The following is a 20676-nucleotide window of genomic DNA, read 5'->3' on the forward strand; positions in this document are numbered from 1 at the left end:
GACTTTGTAAAGGGATCTGGAGCGCTCCTCCACTTCACGCGCGAGTTATCCCATCTTGCGTCATCTCAGCTAAGTTGCCTGCGGTGTCTAAAATGCGGTATTTAAGAGGCCTAGACATAGTTTTGTATTTATTTTTATTTGTTTATTTTTATTTATTTATTTTTATTGTATTTTATTTTTATCTTTGCGCAGCAATGAGACTTGAAAAGTTCCGCCGGACCGGAGCGATGACAGCGTCGGCCCCCAATTCTTTTCGTCATTCCAGTTGAGCCCCGCTTGCGAAAATTCAACAGTGTCGACTTCTTCTGATGCTACTAACGTAAAACCACCAGAGATGAACTGTTCGCTGTCTGGTAAAGGGCTATCACTTTTCCTCACTAGCTCAAAAAAGATGCCGCGACAGTCCCTATCGTCCCATCCACCCCCCATCGACACAGATGATTTCCCCAGATACGTAACTGCTGGCTTCACTGGCCAAAAACACCACCACACCCTTGAAATCATCAGGAATGCCCCACCTTCCCGCAGGAATCCGAGCAAGGATGGCACTGTTCCTCTCTGGATTATCCATCAATTCAGTGTTCATGTCCGTATTGATATATCCAGGTGCAATGGCGTTGACTGAAATGCCCTTAGACATCCATTCGTTCGACAGGGCCTTGGTTAGCTGGGCTACCCCACCCTTTGATGCTGCGTATGCTGGTACCGTGATGCCACCTTGGAACGAGAGAAGGGATGCCACATTGATGATGGTCCCTCTCCGCCCAGACTGGAAACTGGCAGCATCACGAGACAGAATATACGCACCAAATTCTCGACATAGCGTAAAAACAGACGTTAAGTTAACTTGGAGAACCTAGAAACAAAAAAATTAGCCTCAGGTCTTGGGAACAAAAGTGTCCTAACAGAAAAAGACGCGACAGTATTAGACGACGGCAGGGTATTTTGTAACGTCCGATGCGGGAATCGTGCGATGGTAGGCTATTTTGCAACATATGATACGATGTCCACAAAATTCAGATACTTCATCAGATCACCATCCCGGAGTACATAAATGTACCCGGGCAAGAGATAGGGACATCTTGACAACGTGAAATGACAAATAGAGCAGAAGCAATCGGGTCCAGAGAAATGACATTGAACTCACCTCATCCCAATCGTCATCAGGAAAGCTCTCACTCGGGTGCCGTCTCTGCACCCCAGCACAGTTCAACAGAATATCCATCCCTCTACCTGACCTGGCGATCGTGGGAATTATTCTCTTCACAGACTCCTGGTTGGCAAGGTCGGAAACATGGATTGTTGCCGTTCTTCCTGTCCGACTAATTATCTCATCGCGAGTGCTGGTGTTTTTCTCATCTCTCTAAAATTGTGAGATAAGGTTGTCGATGTAAGTTAGCGGGAGCTTTAACTCTAGATGTTTACTCGCTGTATTCTCTTGAACAAGAGCTAAGTAAGTGGTACGAGAGAGGAGAGGGGGCTCGGGGGGCAAGGTGCAGCTGCAGCTGCAGCTACTCAATGAACTTTTTCAGTTGGTGGGTTCTCTTCTCTCTATCTTCCTCTGATATGAAAACACAATCTTCCAAGAGCCCATGCTTGTCTTGGAAGAGAACGTGACGTGGAAAAAAAGGAGGGATAAGAAGAAAGGACAAAATCGCAACGAGCATTTTTGGTGCCCTATTTTTTCTTCCCGTAGTGTTCTTTTTTATGTGTCTTTCTTTCTTTTTTTCTCCTGGCAAGCTGCCTGAAGTGTGGAAGACAATCTCAATTCGTGCCAAATGTGTATAGCCATCAGGAGTCAAGTGACTAGGCACCTCATCCATCCGAAGACCATTTTCAATGGCGAGCAACAGCCGGTAAGGGCCATCTCATCATCTATCTATCCTCACCGGAATAGTAGAAGAATGGGATATAATACCAAAGCAAACTTCATGAGGGGATGGATAAAAATGCAAAAGGCGATCGATGCTCATCATTTTGTAAGGGCAATCTGAATTATCATCCTGATTGACAATAAATAGTACAGTACTTTCTCAACCGAAGCCAGTTGCATTTCGGTTACCTGAGGAGACCACAAGAATTACAAGCCATTTGTGAAAAATATAGTGAGCAGCATTCCCATTGTAGAAAAAAGGGAACTGTAAATGATAGTGAGAAAGAAAAAAAAAAAGTAAAGAAAAAAAGAAAGTAATTAAGGACACAAATAATAAAATCGCCGTCACGCTCACCTGGACAAGAATAATATCTGCCCCAGCTTCCGCCAACGCAATGGCCATTGCGCATCCAAGACCACGGGTACCACCAGTCACCACGGCTGTCTTCCCGGCAAGCGAGAAAAGCGAGAGAACAGTGCTCGCTGAGGGGAGACAAGGAGCTGTTTCTGACGGCTGTAGGGCTGGTTCCGAGGAGGAGAGTCCCATGATTGCCTGTCAACGATACTGAGTCTTTTGATGATGAAAGGAACGCTCGATGAGATAGCTTGGTTTTGAATATGGGCAGTATGGAGGAGACCTTCTGAGGAGATGAGAGGTACTCTGAGGAATGGGATCAGTGCAATAAATAAAAATTTGCGTTGTTTTCCCTCCCACAGAGCTGGAACGTGGATTTGAGCGCTGATTTTTGAGGGTTTGGGATGTTATAACAAAATGATGCTTACGGATATTGCTGTCACCTCGGGATTTGCTTCGGCCGGGGTTTTTGTTTGTCGGGCTTGAGCATCTTTTGAGCTAGTGAGTTGAAGGAGCAAAGCAGGATATTTATGAGCTTTCCCGTATAAGCAGAAATCTACTGTTTCACAACGTCAAGTAATTGCTGGAAGTTGGAGTGTGACACTGGAAAAGTTTGCAAGGCTGGCGTAAAGTTTGATTGTATCCAGTGAAAAAGGCTTATTAAATAAACTATATTTCAACTTCTACGGCGGCAATCCTTTACCCTCTTTTGTTGAGATCAATTCAAATCATCGAACTTCGATCTTTTGGAAATAAATGCCGATGAAATGACGGGGGAAGACGTGAAAAATCAGCGTAGACGACTTGACGTATTTTGAAGCAACTGTTGATTGAACAATTCTACCAGCCTAGCTAAGTGAGCAAAGTAATGATGAATTGGCAAGTAATGCATAACAGTTCTACTCCGTAGCGCTCATAACATTCCTGAGGTAGCTTTTTCATCGCTTACTTGGGAACTAAGAGAGTGGCCTAAATGTAAATCTCCATGTTACAGGTAGAGGAATTCTGGGGAATCCACATTCATTATCTTTTTTGAGGGGATTTCTAGCCCAATATCATAGTTGACTGACCCACCTCGCCGACATGGCCTATTGCCAATTTCAAGGCTGGACGGGTAGGGATTAAAGAGGGCAGAAGCACTTAGCCGCGAATTCGGTTTTTGGCGAGCATCTAAATAACTGGAGTTCAAACGTCATTTAACCTTGCCAGGAACAATTTCTTTCTGCAAGTTTGTTTTGATAATAATATCCAGTTGAATTTCTATCTTTCTGAGAATGCTGGGTCAAAATACGATGGCATTTGGAATATTCTGAGAGAATGACGTCGTGGGGAATCACTTTCATCGACATTTGAGCCTCTTGAATGATTCAGCCATGGTCGTTGGCATCCCATCTTCTCGTTGATAGAGCCTCTTTAGAAACAGAAGTGTGCTAGAGAGTTTCCATGCATGAATCTCGCAAGCTTATCGCCGACAGGCGGATGACTTTGCAAGATATTGCTTGGTCAAGCAGTCTACCATGGTGGGACTGGCCACCAACTTAAGACTGGGATTTGGTCAATATTGTGGCAGGCTCTTGAAGCTTGAGATACGAAGATGCGGACCCATCAGGACAAGAATGGATCTCAAAAGGGCATCGAACGCTTTCTAATTTAGCCTGTGATGTGGGGAAGAAAGGCGTTTGCTATCGTTAGTCTGGATATGATCGAACCGAAGTGCTTGAATAAGAGGCACTGGCGGTTTTCAAAGTTGGAGCTTCGATAGTATGGCATGTGGCCACATAAAACAAGTGCTAGATGGGCGGGCCAAGGCAATAATAGGCATGGCTAGACTCGTGTCAGGATTCTCAGCAAGGCTGAAATGATAGGCGGATTCAACTAGTTGAGCGCCTCCGCTGAGTTCGAGACTATACAACTTGTTTGAACAGCCAAACAGGCCACCGCAATGAGCACATTTTTTCAAAGGAAGACCTATTTCAATATTTCTTGGTGTAAGCATACCAAACAGAATAGTTATGAATGGTTACCACGATTTTTCCCTTCTGATGCTAAATGCATTTTCAATTAGATGGTGCTAGTTCACTGATATTTGCAATTATCAAACCCGGAGCCAGATTCAAGGCAGCTAGGAGACATACTAATTGAAATCTCAGGGAATCGACCATGATCCAATTCTCTTTTGCTCAAGCTTCGTCTTGAATGCAATGTCAATCCTTCACTCCGTTTGGAAGCGTACAGTTGAATCGATGACGTTGAAGAAGCCAAAAAGAAGTTCCCCACCGACTTTTTGCTGTGCATATATGCGACAGAAACATGAAGAATCAAAGAAATAACAAAGAAGAACAAGCTCTACGTCATTAGCCGGAGCGGTGAGCCTTTCTATCCTTCGCATTCCCTAGCCTATTCCGCCTCCACACGTACAGTACGCATGAGCATGCACATGCACACAGACAGGCGTACGTCAATTTATATAGCTACATCCCGCATCCTCTTAAGTTTCCCGTTTTACATTATCTATCTATTCACTTGCATAATTCTAACAAAATTTTAAGTTGTCGCCTAGAATGGTATTTCTCCTGGATATTTTCCACGCTTTACCTCTGGTATGTCGATGCTGCAGACCAACTCGGACAACGATGTCGGTGCTAAAATAAATCAGAAAGTCGGAGAAAGGTGGAACAAGCCTACCACCCACCTGCCATCTTCAAAGAAGCGAACACTACAGCAATCACAACCTACGGGACTAGCTTTAAGCAAGGATAATGGATGCGTCTTTGATTCCAACACGGCTCCTTACAGAAATGAATGAGAGAAGGAAATTTATGAATGTACACAAAAGGGGGGAAGTCCTTCCACTAAAAACATTAACTATCCGCCGGAATAAGTGATACACCTTAAAAAATAAAAATAAAATAAAAAAGAAAAAAAAAAGGGGGCAAGAACCCAAAAATAAAACAACAAGCGCGCGGCCTGTCGGGCTGAACCTTCATGCCCTGTTTGTTGTCTGTTGTTTCCTGCACATGCGCGATTAGTTGGCTCGGATGTTGGTGTTTGACAGATCTGCTTTCTTCTCTATGTCTTAACCTCCATGGGATTGATGAGGTTCCCAAAGACGGCTAGGCACCTGCAGAGAATTCTCTTTCCATTCCATCGTTAACAGTGGTTTGGGTACGGGAGGGGCTTGCAATTAGTGTGCGAGTGGGTGTGGGAGACAATCGGATGTTCACAGTTGCAAGTTCGAGAATTGTGCTGCCAAACGGAGCAGGATAGGAGAATATACCTACCCTCCACGCCTGAGCTGAGGTACCTGCATAGATAGGGAGAATGTACTTTCACATACAGTATAAGCGAAGTGTTGAGTCCAGTATATTTTCCGCAAGACGCACAGTTGATTAAGATGATAGCTGATGTTTGATATAGATGTACAGATTACAGAGGTCTACTATCGACACCATTTTACGATGACCCATAATAGCTCATTTGCAGAACTCGCCTTCAGATTCAGTCCCGTCCAACTCAACTCGACTGAAATCACCAACCCCAGGATATCCTTAATTAACTATAACTATGACCATGATATTCATTAGCTAATCACCCGTGAAGCCCTCCCTCTCGGCAAATGAGGCCATCAAATCACAAGATGTTATCAATATCTCATCGTCGGCCTTTGAAAAGCCTTCTCCGCTCGCCATTGCTCGCGGACTATGAAATGTCGGTTATTGAAGTCCTTCAGATTCGCTTCACCTTTTAGGACGACGAAGACGACGGCCACCGCACCCTCATTGCCATCATCACCAGATCCGAATCTCTCCATTCATTTCTCTTCGTTTGCTATTTATACTCCGCTTCCAAATCCCGGACCACTTTTGCCTGGCTTCTATTTATGCAATACTCCATTTGTGTTATTACATGCAAAATCTGCATGTAAATATCAATGTCCTTTGGTCTGAATCATAATCTATGCGTGTTTGTATGTTATTGTATATACACATCTACATACCAGTTTTATGAGACTGTTGGCGGGCTAAGGAATGAGGCATATGTGCCTGAATTCACCTTCATACGGCAACACCTACAAACGCTGACAACGGGCCGGGCAAACGAAAGCTTTTCTTTTCTTTTCTTTTCTTTTTTTTTTTTTTTTTTTTTTTTTTTTTTTTTTTTTTTCGTATTGTCATTTGTCATATCTGTTTGTTTGCTATATCAAGTTGGCGCGGGTGGGTAGCTGGAATGGGACATATATCATTTCTTTCAGTGGTATATTGTGCCCTGCAACTGGTCTTTTAAGTCTACCTCGGGAAGCAAGGGGCGCGGGTTTTTTAGCGCTCAGGATGCACAGGTTGTTGATCTAGTTCAAACTGTTTGTGGTGATGGACTGTACAGGACCTGAAATTAGGATGGCTGACAAGGCAAAAAAAAAAACAATCAACATTGGAAAATGCATGTTGTGACTGGGCTGTAACATGGGGAGCCCTCATCGCTTTTGGTAGCCTCGTTTGGCTGACAATAGAAAGAAGCTCTTTTAACTAACTAGTTAAGTTCACTAGTTAAGTTCACTAGTTAGTTAATAAATATGTATCTACTCCGTATATGCTCTAAAATATGGGATTTATATCCACATTCCACTTTGAGTACTGATTTGGTATATCCTTTTTTTTTTTTTTTGATATTTTTTCTTTTTTCTTTCTTTCTTTCTTTCTTTCTTTCCTTCTTGTTCTTTTTTTGGCCCCCATACTTTTCTATATTTGTGGCCGTATTCTGTGTGGATGGGTTAGAAAAATGTCATGATTTTGAGGCTCAGTTCGTTCTTTCGTCAACTAAGTTTTAGGATGAAAGATCTAACTACATGCTTACATAGCTTCAAATTGCGGAGTGAGAAATAGCGTCGCTGCCGTTGGCTAAACAGGCAACCCACCCTTCTACATCTTTGACGTGACTATGGATGTCTGTTCCATGCCGCCGCTGCTGCTCCCGCTGACATTTCTTTTGCACATTTTCACCGAGCCGCCAACTGTTCAGGCCTTTTTAGATCTGTGTGTGATCCAATCCAACCACAAGCAGTGGAACCTACCTCTGTCTATTCACCTTGTAGGTCCCAGGATGCAACCGCATATACGTATATAGATAGATCTGCAACCGGCAACAAGAAGCAAATTTTCAAAAACAAAGAATTCTTCAGGATCTTTCACGTGCGTGGGGGTTTGGGAGTTCTTGTAAGCAGAATGGTTGGGCTCGTGTGACTGGTCTGGACTGTTACCTTTTGTGCTGCATCGCATATCACACTACAGATGTACTGTGGGCTGAAGAAGACGCGGAATCGTCAAGAAAAATGCACGGGGGATCAGTATGGTACGGAAAGGATGGGCGATTCATCACTGTGCATTCCCAAAGGGGGGGGGGGGGGGGGAAGGGAGGGTAAATAAATGCCTGTGTTGGGCTGCCCTGCCCTATCTCGACTTGTACAGTATGTGCACAAGCAACGGTTGGGGAGAGTTTAGCGGTTGGTGATGGGAGGCACAGAGGCTCCTATTAGGTTTCTGGGAGCACGTTAAACAGCCGCCAAGTGTAACAAACATCTGGGTTGGAGTGTAGCAGGGATGAAGTTGTATTAGAGAATGGAGTACGGGCTGTACGCAACAGGGATTATGAGAGAAGGAAGGGATAAATTCGAATCGGATGAGCACACACAAGTAGCTGATCCCTATCCCTATCCCTATTTCCTGCTGATAACCCATTGTCATTTTGATTTATTTTTTGGATTTGCTTTTAAAAGGTGCTTCAATATCGTGGCGCCAGCACACTGGACTTTGTCAGAAAAAGTGAAAATAATCCTTGTCCACTTAAAAATAAAAAATAAAAAAAGGACTCGAACGCAAAATGTACAGGTACATGTACGGAGGTAACCTACCGTGGATGCGTAGATTTCTGGCTTCCAACATTGGTCCAAATCTGCAAAAGTCGAACCGTGGCTGGATTATTTTCATAGCGACTTGACCCTGGGAGGAGCGCTTTCAACTCCTGCGTTTGCCAAACGGGCTGAGATGTTGCAGTGAAATCTAATATTATTCTCCTTTCCATGGAAACTGTGGAGTTTGGGGGCGTGTCCTGCATGTGGTGCATTGACCTCGGAATGGATGCATCAGATGTGCTGTTCAACGGGCCTGTTCGCTGTATTGTTGGATACAAAAAGCGCTCAAACTCGCGATACTATTGGCAAGCGAGCAGCAGGGTATTGCTAGACAAACGGCAGTCATTGGTCGGCAGCGATGACATGAACCGTTGGCATCATTAGCATATTGTCAACAGATAATCGTTCCCTTGCACACCACATCTGTTGTGGACTTCCATCCGGAGCTTGCCCTCCACTCGCTTGCGATACACGAGTATCGTGAGAATCCCGAGGAATGGCAGCACGGTATAACCGTACATAGATGACCCGTTTTCTCAGTGCGCTTGAAGAAAAGCTCTGGACTGGAGCTATCCCTTTTCTCATTTTTATTCATCAGCCCCTCTTTCTGATAGAATTTTCCTTGGATAGCAAGGGCCTATGGTGATCCGGGAAAGGCGCACTCCAAAGGAACATGGCGAGGGGCGTGCACGCTCGCTAATTCGCCGTTATCCATCCTTGGCTTGTGATTGAATTGAAGTCCTTGGACATAACGAAGTAGCTAATTCTGAAAAATAAGCCAGCCATAAGAACCTTGTTCATTGCAAACCAGACGATTGAAAGAAGTTTAAAAAGGGCATTAAATTCAGTTCAGGCGCAGCCACAGGGCCTTCGGAGTCCCTATCTGGCATCAGTCAGGACGTCCTGCCTCTGGCTTATCCGATCGAGATCTGGACTTCCTTTTCGTTTCCCTTTTCGTTTCCCTTTTCAACGCTCGGAGAGTGGTTGGCGGACAACACACCCGTCCTGCCAATACTCTACCATCATTATTTTTCGGCTCGATTTTCGACTGAAGTTTTCGCAGGGAAAAGGAACGGCACACCGGCAGGCCAGTGCAACACAGGAGAGTTGGCTGGGTTCCCCATCGACGCCATTATTCAGCAATCTTTTTGGGTCCGCTGACTACGGGTAGTTGCTGGTGGCTTGTTGGGTAGGTAGGCCCTTGGGTCTTGATGAAGGGATGGCGGCAGTTGGTTGTGGTAGCGGGAACTACTCTTTTTTTGGCGGCTGAAGATCCAGAGGACACATTTTCTCCAAAGAGAGACAAGAATCAGTCCTCGATCCATGCAAACTCGAATCCATTCCGCGGTTCGGGGGCTCTACAGATGCAAATGCACAGGACAATGTACTATACATACATCCATGTACATGTACAGTACATGCACCTTGCTTCGTATGTTGGCATCCCAGCCTAAAAGGAATATGCTGAGGGCACTGGGCAACGCTGTATAACACATCCCCTGGGCTATCCGCAAATCGGCGGGACAGCCGGTGACAAAAAGTAACTTGAAAAGGAAGTTTTGATGATTAGATAGCGGAAAGGCTTTCAAGCCTTGGTGTTTCTTTCTTCCTTCTTCAACAATCATGTTTTATGTGGTAGATAAATGGTGTGGATGTTGATCGTCTTGATTCTTCACAATTGGGCCTGGTTTGGTTCGTGCCATTGGTTAATTAATTGTACCTAGTTAGTTAACTGTATCTCCAGGGCAGCCAGCCGCCAGCTCCGGGGGACGTTATTGGCTTGGCCCAGCTACGGTACTCGCCCAGCTCGCCCAGAAGTTAGCACCTCCCGCCACCCAGTCACCCCAGATGTCACCCCGAAGTCACCGCCGCTGCCGCTGTAGCGTGTGATTCTAGCGGCCAGGTCCCCGGCAGAAGCTTCCCACTTAGGGCTAGTGTGGGGAAGAAACGACATGGAACCCGCAGCGTGGGCCGCAGAGGCTCGTTATCGCCGCTATCTCGGGACTACTGTAGCTTTGTACCGAGTGGCCCGCCACCGCTCCCCTCGACCCTCGACTGCTAGTCCGCTGTAAGTACTCCGTAGTTGTCACGGATGCATCTCATAACAGACCAGCATTCGCCTTGCTGACCCGGGGCTGCTGATCGTGCGACTTTGGCCCTAGCACTTGATGCACAACCGCACCGCAACAGCGCAGCAGCAGAAACTCCCGTCCAAGGCCAAGACGGACTACTGCATCCCCAGCAAAGAAGCGAGGGCGAAGGAAAGAGCCAAATCCTGGCTTATTGCCGGTGGTTCGCAGTTCGAGTTGAGAAGGAGACTTGTTCTGTGCTTTCTTATCCCTAAGCAGCCATGCTTTCCACAGCTATCCACAATGGCGTAACCAAACAGGTTACAAAACCCAAGTTGAAGTCCCATTCCGAACACCTCATGAAGCGCGTCTCGAGAGCGTGTTTGCACTGTCGCCAGCGCAAATCTAGATGCGACTTGTAAGTACGATGGGAGTCTCCAGAATTCAATTCGGGTGGAATAGGCGACCCCTTGTTTCTCGCTATCCACACAAAATACCCCGCGAGAACGGGCAGATCTTCCACAAAGGGAGATTGCTCTTACGGACGAACCGATGTCTGACTGACTCTTATATTTGGCATCTAGGGATAGTAGTGGAAGTCCGGGCACTCCGCCTTGTCAGCGTTGTCTACGAGACCATCGTGAATGCGTCCTAGGTAGCTCAAACAGAGGGGGTCGCCGTATCCGCAAGCCAAAAACTGCCAATCTTGACATACATTCCAATTCCTCACCGGCCAGGGTGATGCAGCTTGCTCCGAGCGGTGCCCCCGGCCCGACGGACCCCCATTCGTTCCCGCGGCCATATTCATCAGATCACTATGGGAGATCGGATCCACCCACTGCATCTACGATCAATATAGAGGACGACGATTCATCTTCAACTACTGACAGCGCAATCGGATCCGTTCCACGGAACCCGTCTGACGCATGGCAATGTTTGACAAACGTTGCCAAGCGAGGCGCAGAAAGCGCAAATCTTGAGAAAACGGGAGATCATTATTCCGAATCAAAAAGCCGTGTTCGACTTCCCGGGGTTGAAGACGAGGAGTCTGAACCAGGAATCAAGGCGTATCGGCTTATCAAGAATAGGTCTCTCACCCGTGAAACCGTTTCCCAGCTGGTGACGCGCTACGCCGCCAATTTCCATCCTTATCTCCCCCTTGTTCCACGAAAGTATTTTGATCCATCTGCCCTGGAATCATTTGCGTCCCAGGAGAAGCATCTTCTGACTGCGGTCCTCACCATTGCCTCAAAGGACCTTGTGGAAACGCCTCAGGTTCATGAGGTTTGCTCCAAGTACATGCACGAGCTCATTTCTGGCATCGCTGCTGGCGCAGATTGCGATGTCGAAGCGGTCGAGGCACTGCTCATCCTTGCCGAATGGGAGCCCCAGGGCCTACGGCCAAAGATTGAAGCTGTAGGGCGAGGAGAGGAAGACAGAGCGGCATGGATGCATGTTGGACTGGCTCTCCGCTCTGGATATTTCCTTGGACTTGATCGGACTTCTTTTAGAGGCGATCCAGTAAACGACACACAAAACGACGGGCGGAAGCGATTGGCATGGACCAGCTGCTATATTTCAGATAGGTTGATATCCGTTCGCATCGGTCGAGCATTTTGGTCTCGGGGCCCTGGCCCTATGACTGGGCTTGTCTCTAAAGACTTCCCATCTCTACAGCCTCTCACCTCAACGGATGAAGATTATGCGAAGATTTTCCAGGCACTCTTGGATCTCACACAACTGTACGGAAACGTCCATGATGTCCTCTACTCGGGAATGCGCACGAGCAGTCAGATGATGTTAATGGGGGACTATGTGAAATACGTTGATGACTTCCGCAATGCCATTGAGCGCTGGAATCGAAACTGGGGTACATTGACTTGTATGTCTACCATGACAGCACCAGGCTGATTCTTTATTTCTTTGCTTATACAAGCGATCTACAGGCTCTCAACACATCAAAGTAACTCTGCAGATGTCTTACGAATATCTGAGGCTGTACACAAACGCGTTTGCCTTCCAAGCGGCGATTTCTCAAGCACTCACATCCAAACCCAAAGGAGATGCTCCTAGCCAGCGAGAGCACCTACGGGCAGCATTTAGCAATGTTGCATCCATGCAAGACGCCCGTTTTATATATGCATCAGTTGATGCGGCGAAGTCCTATCTCACAATCTTGAATAACTACGTTGATCCCGAGAAACATTTACATTTCATGCCCTTACGATATTATCTGTAGGCATACCCTCCTTGCCATTTGGTTGTTGAGATATTTCCTACTGACAGCTCCTTAAATTGCCAGGTATAGCATTTATGCCGCAGTATTTTTATACAAGGTATATGAATTTTGAACAATCCTTACTTTCCTTTTGGGAGGTAGATTAGATCTGGCTTGTTAACATGTTTAACCTAGGCCCGCTCATTTGGAGTAATGAATGCTCCAGAGGAGCAAGCCGTTCGGCATCTGATAAACCTTACCACAGACAGACTCCACAGAGCGAGTGCTGGTCCCGATGACATCGGCTCCCGATATGCTCGATTGCTCGAACTTCTGTGGAAACCCAAGGCATCGTCATCGTCATCGAATACTCAAGAGCATCAGCGCAAGGATGAAAGTGTCCCGACAGGAACAGTCCCAAATAGGCTGCCAGAACAGCCCTATATACAGTATTCACCAATGAACGATTTCTCATGGTTGGATCTCGAGGCTGTAGGTGACTATGTCTCTGGATATCCAATGGGGAATCCCACCTTCATGGGCATGAATTCGTTTCCGCATCATAATCCATATCCGGTAACCTCAGAGGCGATTTGGCCCGTTCAAAATTGGCCGGTCGATCTTAACGGCAACTTATTATTTTGACCTCCTGTTTGTCTTGTGGAGGCATTTTATTTTGTCCAAGAGTGCTTACTCTGAACAGTTCGAGTTTAGTATATGAGGTGCCTAACCCTGGCCAAAGTACAAGCGGGCGGTCTCCTGAAGTTCCTCTTTGGGAAACTTGCGGTGTGAAGATTACGTCACCACTTAAAAAAAACTGAACAGCTTAACTATTGCAACCAAACCATGACGAGACGTGCTACGATTTGTTTGTAGTGCATATCCTCTAAACCAAATGTTTGCAAATGTTCTTATCTATCTCGACCCAAACGCCACTCAAAGTAAATGGAACAACCCGTTAATGAAATCGAAGGCCGTCTGGCTCTCATAACTAGAGCATCTTAAGGGTCAGCTGCTCCACGCTAAGCTTCAAATTGTTCAGCGGGAGACAACTCTACGCCAGTTGGTATATTGATGCGCAGAAATCTTTCGGTTTCAGAATAGGGGCAGCATTTGCTCGTAGACTTGCCACAAGGGGCATGCATCTCGCCTTAACCTACTCCAAAAACCTCGATGCGATGCGCGCGGTGCTTGACTCCATCAAACAGCAAAGGAACCAATCCACAGGACCACCCCCACGCATTTCAATACATCAAGTTGGCGTTGGCGTCCCCGAACAGATCAGTCGCATGTTCCACGAGATTGACCAAGCGCACAAACAACTTCCAGACATCTTGGTGTCAAATGCCGGATACGGCAGGCGCATCCCACAAATATGGGATATATCGTTGGAGGAATTTGATTACACACTCAATGTAAATTTGCGGGCGTCATCTATTCTTATAAAGGGGGTAGTGGAGCGGATGAAGGAACAGCGATGGGGACGGATTGTGTTTAGGTCTTCCATAGCAGGATATGGAGGGGGGATTAACGGATGTCGTATGTTTGCCAAATCCGGGTTTCTTTTATTGCTTTGTTTCCCTCTTTATTTGTTTCTCATCATGTTTGGCATATTCGCTAACCAGTTTCATAACACAACGAATAGACTACGCAGCGTCCAAAAGGGTGGCATGACTGGCATGATGAAAAATCTTTCCACACGTCTAGCCGAATATAATATCAGTGTCAATGACGTTGCACCCGCTATGATTGGCGAAACGGGCATGATACCCAACGCCCAGGCCTTTCCGGAAGTCGCAGCGGGTATCCCATTAGGCCGATTAGGAACTCCAGAGGAGGTTGCAAATGTGGTGGAGATGTGTGTGCAGACGGGCTATTTAACAGGGCAGAGTGTGTTGCTGGCTGGGGGTCTGAAATAAAGATGAAGAGTTATAGGGCGATCCCCCTCCAGCCGTGATTTTCATGTTCATCATTCGCACATTAGGACTGCTTGTGAGGTATATGCTCATAGATGGGAGGCTATTTGATACTCATGTTTTCATGTTACAGATTTTTGCTACCTAAGCACAAGCAGTTGCATTCGATAACAGGCTCGAAGAAACTGCTTTTTATGATGGCATGCTAGATAAACATTCCCATGTTCACATAGCCCAGATAGCATTTCAAATGCTAAACTACCTACAAGCATATATGTCCAATCAGAAGTTAGACTGTAACTCAAAATTTCATGACTCCTCAACAAGCGATACATCCCATCATTAAGAAGTTACCTCTATCTCTCAAACCTAGTTCCGGAAACAACTATAACTTTAACAACTGGCTTCCCCTGCTCATCCACCCCCTTTGCTGCTAACTCAAATGCCCTATCCCCTTCTTCGAACCGCACGAAATGCGTTGCTACCTTCTCCGCCACTCCCTGGAATTTCTCGCTGCCCATCAAGGCCACTGCATCCGGATACCCCCGAGTAGCATACCGAAATACACCAATGAGATCGACTTCGCGCAGCGCTGCTGCCGACAGGGGTATGTTAGGCTGCGCCGCGCCGCCCATTCCAATCTGCACGACCGCTCCGCCCGGGCCAGTAGCATAGATCCCCATGCGTATGCAGCTAGCAACGCCCGTGCAGTCATATGTACGACTGAAACCATTGGGGAGGCAGAACGCGGATAGGATCTGCTGAGCCAGGTCCGCTTCTGCTTCTGCTTGTGGGGTGGCCTCCGAGGCTGGTTTGGGGAGTAGATATGTGCGGATCTTCTCCAGAGGGAAGGGGAGGGACGCAGCGATCCTCAGTCTTGCTTCGTCGATATCGGCGACAACGAGGGTGGAGAAATGCTGCGTCGCAGCCAGTGCAGCGGTGAGGAGCATGCCGATGGCCCCTGCGCCAAAGATCAGTGCGGCCGTTTCTTCGGGGACTCGAGTTGCGGACAGCGCCCGGGCCACAGACTCCGCATCGGGGGGGTTCGAACGGCGTATCGCATGCATACATACCGCCAGCGGCTCAATCAGCGCGCTCTGCACGTCGCTGATGTGAGCGGGAAGCTTATGGCATTTATCGAAGGGGTGGTTTGTCAGTTCCATCAGCGTGCCGTCCAGGTGCGGGAAGGTCTTTGCGGAGCTCCTGAAGCGCAGGCTGCGGCAGATATTGTAACGGCCTTCTATGCAGAGACCGCAGCTTGTACATGGAAAACCGACCTCGAGAGCCACGCGGTCACCGACCTGGAAGTCCTCCACGTCGGTTCCGACGGCGGTAATGGTGCCCGCTGATTCGTGGCCTAAACAAAGCGGGGCTCTCATGATAAAGTCTCCATTCCGCCCATGCTGATAGTAATGCAGGTCCGAGCCACAGAGGCCGGTAACACGGATGGCGATTTGCAGTTCGCCGGACTGGGGTGCTGAAGCTTGGCGAACCTCCTTGGGGGAAAGTTAGCAAAGTACTGTTTGCTCTCGTTTATGTGGAGGCGGATATGATATGGAGTGGGGGGTGGGCATCAAAGGACGTATCTGGGCAGTTGAGCAGACGTGAACGTATATGGAACATACATACTAATCGGAGGTCTTTAGCTCCATGAAGCACAAGGGCGCGGAAGTGTTGAGGATTGGGGCTGGACATCGGTAGAAAATTCTGCCTGTAGTTTTATTGCTCCCGCAATGACAGCGAATGAAGAAATGTGTCAGTGGCCACTAAGTTCTGTCTTTCAAGCCTGCGGTGTCATCCGCAAGGAGGCTTGCACCTTATGTATATCAAATCAATCCCTGATTGAGGAGACCGGCATATCGCCGAAGAGCAAATAGCAAATTCCGGGCATACCTCACCCAGTGAGTAGAACTCATAAGCCAAATAATACGGATGATGGCCTGACAGTTCCGACTTCCGCTCCGTCCATTCGGAAGAGTCTGGTTGCACAAAAACGTGTCTGGAACCAGCCAACACGGGCCAACACGAGGTTGTAGACAAAGAAACTCAGGAAACAGAATCTTCAGCACCAAAACAGCCCCACCAAACTAGTTGATATACGCTTCAGGGAAAGGAAAAGGGCCACAGCTGGCAAGCGGTTTACTAACATCTATTCTCTCTCTTTATTATGGAACAACCACCAATCATAATGTTTGAGATAGAATCACTATATACAATTTCATTTATAATCATTTCTCTATCATTTTGAAAAATTAATTTTTCAATTTTTTATTGATTGAATTAATTTTTATGATCAAAAATATTGTGATGGGTTAATGTTAGTAGTTAGTTTACACAATCAACCCCTCGCGATTCCACTATGCATTTGTATAGTCTCTAACAATTCTTTCACATAACTCTAACATTCTGTCGGAACGGTGGTTAAACGTTCAAATATCATTTCAATTTACTGAATATCAATATAAAAGAATGAATTAGATTCAACTGATTTATCTATCTAGAATTTGATAATTACAGAGAAAAGTAGACAATATTTATAAGCATAAGAAAGTTTGATTACCTGAGTCGAATGCGATACAAGCATATAACCCCAGCACTCATTGTGCAGGCCCCAAGATCAAAAATTTTCTCCTTTCACACAAGCCAAACAACTGCTTCTTTGAACTTTCTTATGCAAAAATGCCTTAAAGTATTCTCAACTCGTTGCTCATCAAGACTATTGTTAAAAATGGAAAAAATCTGGATGTGAAATATGCTACTCAGATGACTGCATGGGCTCGACTGCTTTTAGCAAAAAATGTACAGCAGGACTTTGTCAAAGCCATTGAGAAGACAAATGTTTCCGAGGAAGCTGCCAGTGCCACCCTAGTGTGAGTGATGCACTTTTCCATTTCAGCTGATGATGATTATGCAGTAACAACAAGATTAGTGAGACCAAGCACCCTAGTGAAAGTGATAGCAAGGATCACTTCACCACTGTTTATGAAGATGAAAATGGAGATCACATCACTACCAAGCACATTTATCCTTGAGTCAAGAGCGACGTATGAAGAGCGGCTGAGTAGACACAGCGTGGAATTTAACAGAAGACTGGATGGCTGTGTGGAGTGAATAGATGAGTTTAGCATGGCAGTTGAGCTTTTTTGTTAGAGAATTAGAGGATGCTTGTCCTGAATGAAATATTAGATCCTTTCTACATTACAACTGATTAAGATTGGAAACAATTGTGAGATTAACATCCATGAACTAGATTTTTCTTATTTTTTTTTTTTTATAGCTATGCTGCGCTTCATGTGTGGTTATTGTTGACAATGGAGTAGATAGGCTATTACATGTTCCACCAGGGATCTTTCATAAGTTCTTCCATAGTAGCTCGCTTCAATGAACTGAGTTTGTCATTCTCCAGAGAAATCTTTTTGTCTCAGAGTCAAGATTAAGATAATCCTTCTCCTTCCACTTCTTAAAATGCCCAGGTCTAACTAGGCCTCCATTAAATGTCCCTTCTTATATAGTCATTATGATTTGAACACAGTTCTCATTATTGACATGAGTCACAAGTTCATCTGAGACCAGCTCAAAAAAAAGATATTAATCGATCCATAATCTTCAGTTCAGGTTCAATCATGTCTCTCTTTAACTGCTTGAAATCCGGGTGCAGAGTTTCCACATCGGTGATTGGTGTACAGACACTATTAGTAGACAAACTATCTTCAGCAAAAATACATCAATTGAAAGCATAAGCTCACTCACCACAAGCTCATAAAAGAATACATCCAACGATTTGCCAATCCCCTGCCTGCACCACATGACATTTCCTATTTTGACTCCGTCTGGGAGCCGAAGAAGTTTGTCGCCTTTTAGCTTCAAGGAGCAGTCTAGATCACCTAGCACAACCCTTTCCGGTGCAGCCTGATTGTAACGGTAATCAACCATAACATTATCAGACTTGACATTTAAAAGAGGGAACTTGGTTAGTGCCTGGATCTGATGAGCAGGCTGATGTATATTACCAATATATATCCAGTTCTTGACATGAAACTCCTGTAACACCTGCCCAAGTTCCCACAATATCCATTTCTGAGGTGCAATTGGCATGTTTGGATTGTACTTCACAAGAGAAAGCAAATTATCACTAAAGTGATTGTAGATAAGGATTCACTCAGCTTCATTATCATACACTTGAAGATGATGCATTTCTAAAAACTCTTGCTTAAGTTCCAACAATTGTTTGAAGATTGAAGGGGATATGTGTTTTAGTACAAAGTATTGGTTTCCGCACCTAAATCTTCCAGACAGTAACCAGATAGATTCATGCAATTTGAGATGTATGATTCACCGTGCAAAATAGACACTGAGATCTGGACTTTTTAAATTGTGCTTGAGGATCTTGTCTCAAAGATACTCTCGATCAGAGTGGCCGATCAATGTCGAAGCCATTCTCACACCTTGAATACAACAAGAGCCCACAAATAACATAACTCTAGTCATAAAGCTCGCTCATTCTTCCCCACTCTCTGGGAGGCTTGCGAGTCGAACTACAGAGGTCTGTTAGTGGGTACTACGGCTATATCTTATTGTGGCGGACGTAAAGCTTGCAAAAACAGAATTTTCTGCCACCCCCTGAAAAATATTAGCAAAACACCGCAAAAATAACCAAAATATCCACGTATCTCTAGAATCATTCAAATATCATCCAATTCATTCAAATACACACCTTTATCATCAAATCTGTCAATATACCCTTCTAGCTCAGTGAATTTACCACCAATGAGATTGTACACCTTCTAAACAATAGTTATATATCTGCTCAGATTGTGCAGACCATTGAATGCCATCTGACCATTTTATATTAAATTTAATGAAATATTTGCTGTTTTGAAACTGCTAAAAGTCCTTATTCAATATAAGATGTAAAGTTAAAGATCACACTGAATATTTTATCAGATTTGAAGAACTTTTTTGAGACATATTCAACTGCATATCATGATGAAATTGTCTACTTTATGAAGGATAAATTTGATGTTGATATCCACTCTTGATCAATATCTAGATTGTTGAAGAAACTGAATTTGATATAGAAGAAGATAATTAATTATTGCAATTATCATTTATAAAATCTGTTAATTTATCAATTCTATTTAATATAGATTGAATCTGTAATCAATCAATACAATGAAGAATTTTAAACTGAATGATGTATTCAAATTATTCAATATAAATCTGATCAATTTATCTTTTAAAATGAAAGTGTTGTGAATGAACATGCTGCAGATTGATGATATGAATGATCAAATAGAGAATTTCTTTATCACATTAAAAGACTTTGTAAACAATTTCACAGATGATCAATCTTATCTGCATTAAATGTTAATGAGTATCTTAATTATGATATATATCAAAGGTTTTATAATACAGAGAGGTTCAATAAGTTTGTATATATTCAGATATTGTTTAAATGTTAGTAAAATTATCATTATTTAATAATGAATAATTGCTCTTCTCATCATTCGCAAGCATTGTGAGATCTCTGTAAAGAAATTGATATTGAATTTTTATTCTTATCTTCATATTCTTCTGATTATAATTCTATAAAGAAGTCATTTCATGCATTGAAAAAATGAATTAGAAGATATAGATGTCAGTTAAAAAATCAATTTGATGAAGATTTTGAAATCTTTTTACATCATACAATTGAGAATTTCATGAAAGAAAAAGATGCAAGAGAATATTTCAAATCTGCTCATATAAAATAATATTGTAAAATTTAAAAAAATTCAAATTGCAATTCAATTATGATAATATATAATATCTAAATTTCAAATTCAGAAGTAGAAGCAGTATGAGATTTGCTGTCATCATTATAAACAATAAATAAAAATAATTTAATCTTCTTCAATTGTGATTGTCAGATAGAATTTTTTAACCCATTTCTTACTATTGAAAATATATTCATTTCAATATTCAACTGAATTATCTGTTTATTTGTCATTGTCTGTATATGATTCAGTTCAAATTTTTCATTTTAAATAATACTTTTTACAATTAAAAAAGCTTCTGCTTTCTGAAATTTTTCTATCATCAATCAATTAAAAAACTCATCAATAAACAGATCTGCATGTTCATAAAACTGAGAAATTGAATTATTTCGAATAAAAGACAAATTTGAATTCAATGATAAATTCAAATTCAATGACAGATTTGAATTCAATAACAAATTTGAATTCAATGACAGATTCAGATTTAATGATAGATTCGAATTCAATGACAGATTTGAATTCAATGACAAATTTAAATTACAAGTGACAAGTTTAAATTTGATGATAAGTTTGAATTGATAACG

At 44.0% G+C, this 20676-nt stretch overlaps 4 protein-coding genes across 4 annotated transcripts; 1 reads left to right on the top strand and 3 right to left on the bottom strand.

Moving 5' to 3' along the window:
- Window positions 1-406: 406 nt before the first annotated feature.
- On the bottom strand, window positions 407-1594 carry HCAG_02321 (hypothetical protein; the record flags this gene model as incomplete). The annotated part of the gene is made up of 3 exons (XM_001542100.1): window positions 407-856; window positions 1148-1363; window positions 1577-1594. 3 exons carry the CDS (start codon window positions 1592-1594, stop codon window positions 407-409), a joined length of 684 nt encoding a protein of 227 aa, XP_001542150.1.
- Window positions 1595-8355: 6761 nt separating this feature from the next.
- Window positions 8356-14339, top strand: HCAG_02322 (conserved hypothetical protein; the record flags this gene model as incomplete). The annotated part of the gene is made up of 12 exons (XM_001542101.1): window positions 8356-8503; window positions 8916-9025; window positions 9327-9565; window positions 9878-9950; window positions 10296-10425; window positions 10497-10620; window positions 10787-12084; window positions 12149-12437; window positions 12505-12538; window positions 12616-12996; window positions 13416-13959; window positions 14128-14339. 12 exons carry the CDS (start codon window positions 8356-8358, stop codon window positions 14337-14339), a joined length of 3582 nt encoding a protein of 1193 aa, XP_001542151.1.
- Window positions 14340-14692: 353 nt separating this feature from the next.
- HCAG_02323 (hypothetical protein) lies at window positions 14693-16031 on the bottom strand (the record flags this gene model as incomplete). Its single annotated transcript, XM_001542102.1, has 2 exons — window positions 14693-15805; window positions 15966-16031. The coding sequence occupies 2 exons, from the start codon at window positions 16029-16031 to the stop codon at window positions 14693-14695; spliced, it is 1179 nt and encodes a 392-aa protein (XP_001542152.1).
- A 1922-nt stretch (window positions 16032-17953) lies between these two features.
- HCAG_02324 (predicted protein) lies at window positions 17954-18431 on the bottom strand (the record flags this gene model as incomplete). Its single annotated transcript, XM_001542103.1, has 2 exons — window positions 17954-18025; window positions 18087-18431. The coding sequence occupies 2 exons, from the start codon at window positions 18429-18431 to the stop codon at window positions 17954-17956; spliced, it is 417 nt and encodes a 138-aa protein (XP_001542153.1).
- Window positions 18432-20676: the final 2245 nt, after the last annotated feature.

This window comes from Histoplasma capsulatum, genomic scaffold, assembly GCF_000149585.1.
Source record: "Histoplasma capsulatum NAm1 scaffold_2 genomic scaffold, whole genome shotgun sequence".
In the NCBI taxonomy this organism is placed as follows: Eukaryota; Fungi; Ascomycota; class Eurotiomycetes; order Onygenales; family Ajellomycetaceae; genus Histoplasma; species Histoplasma mississippiense.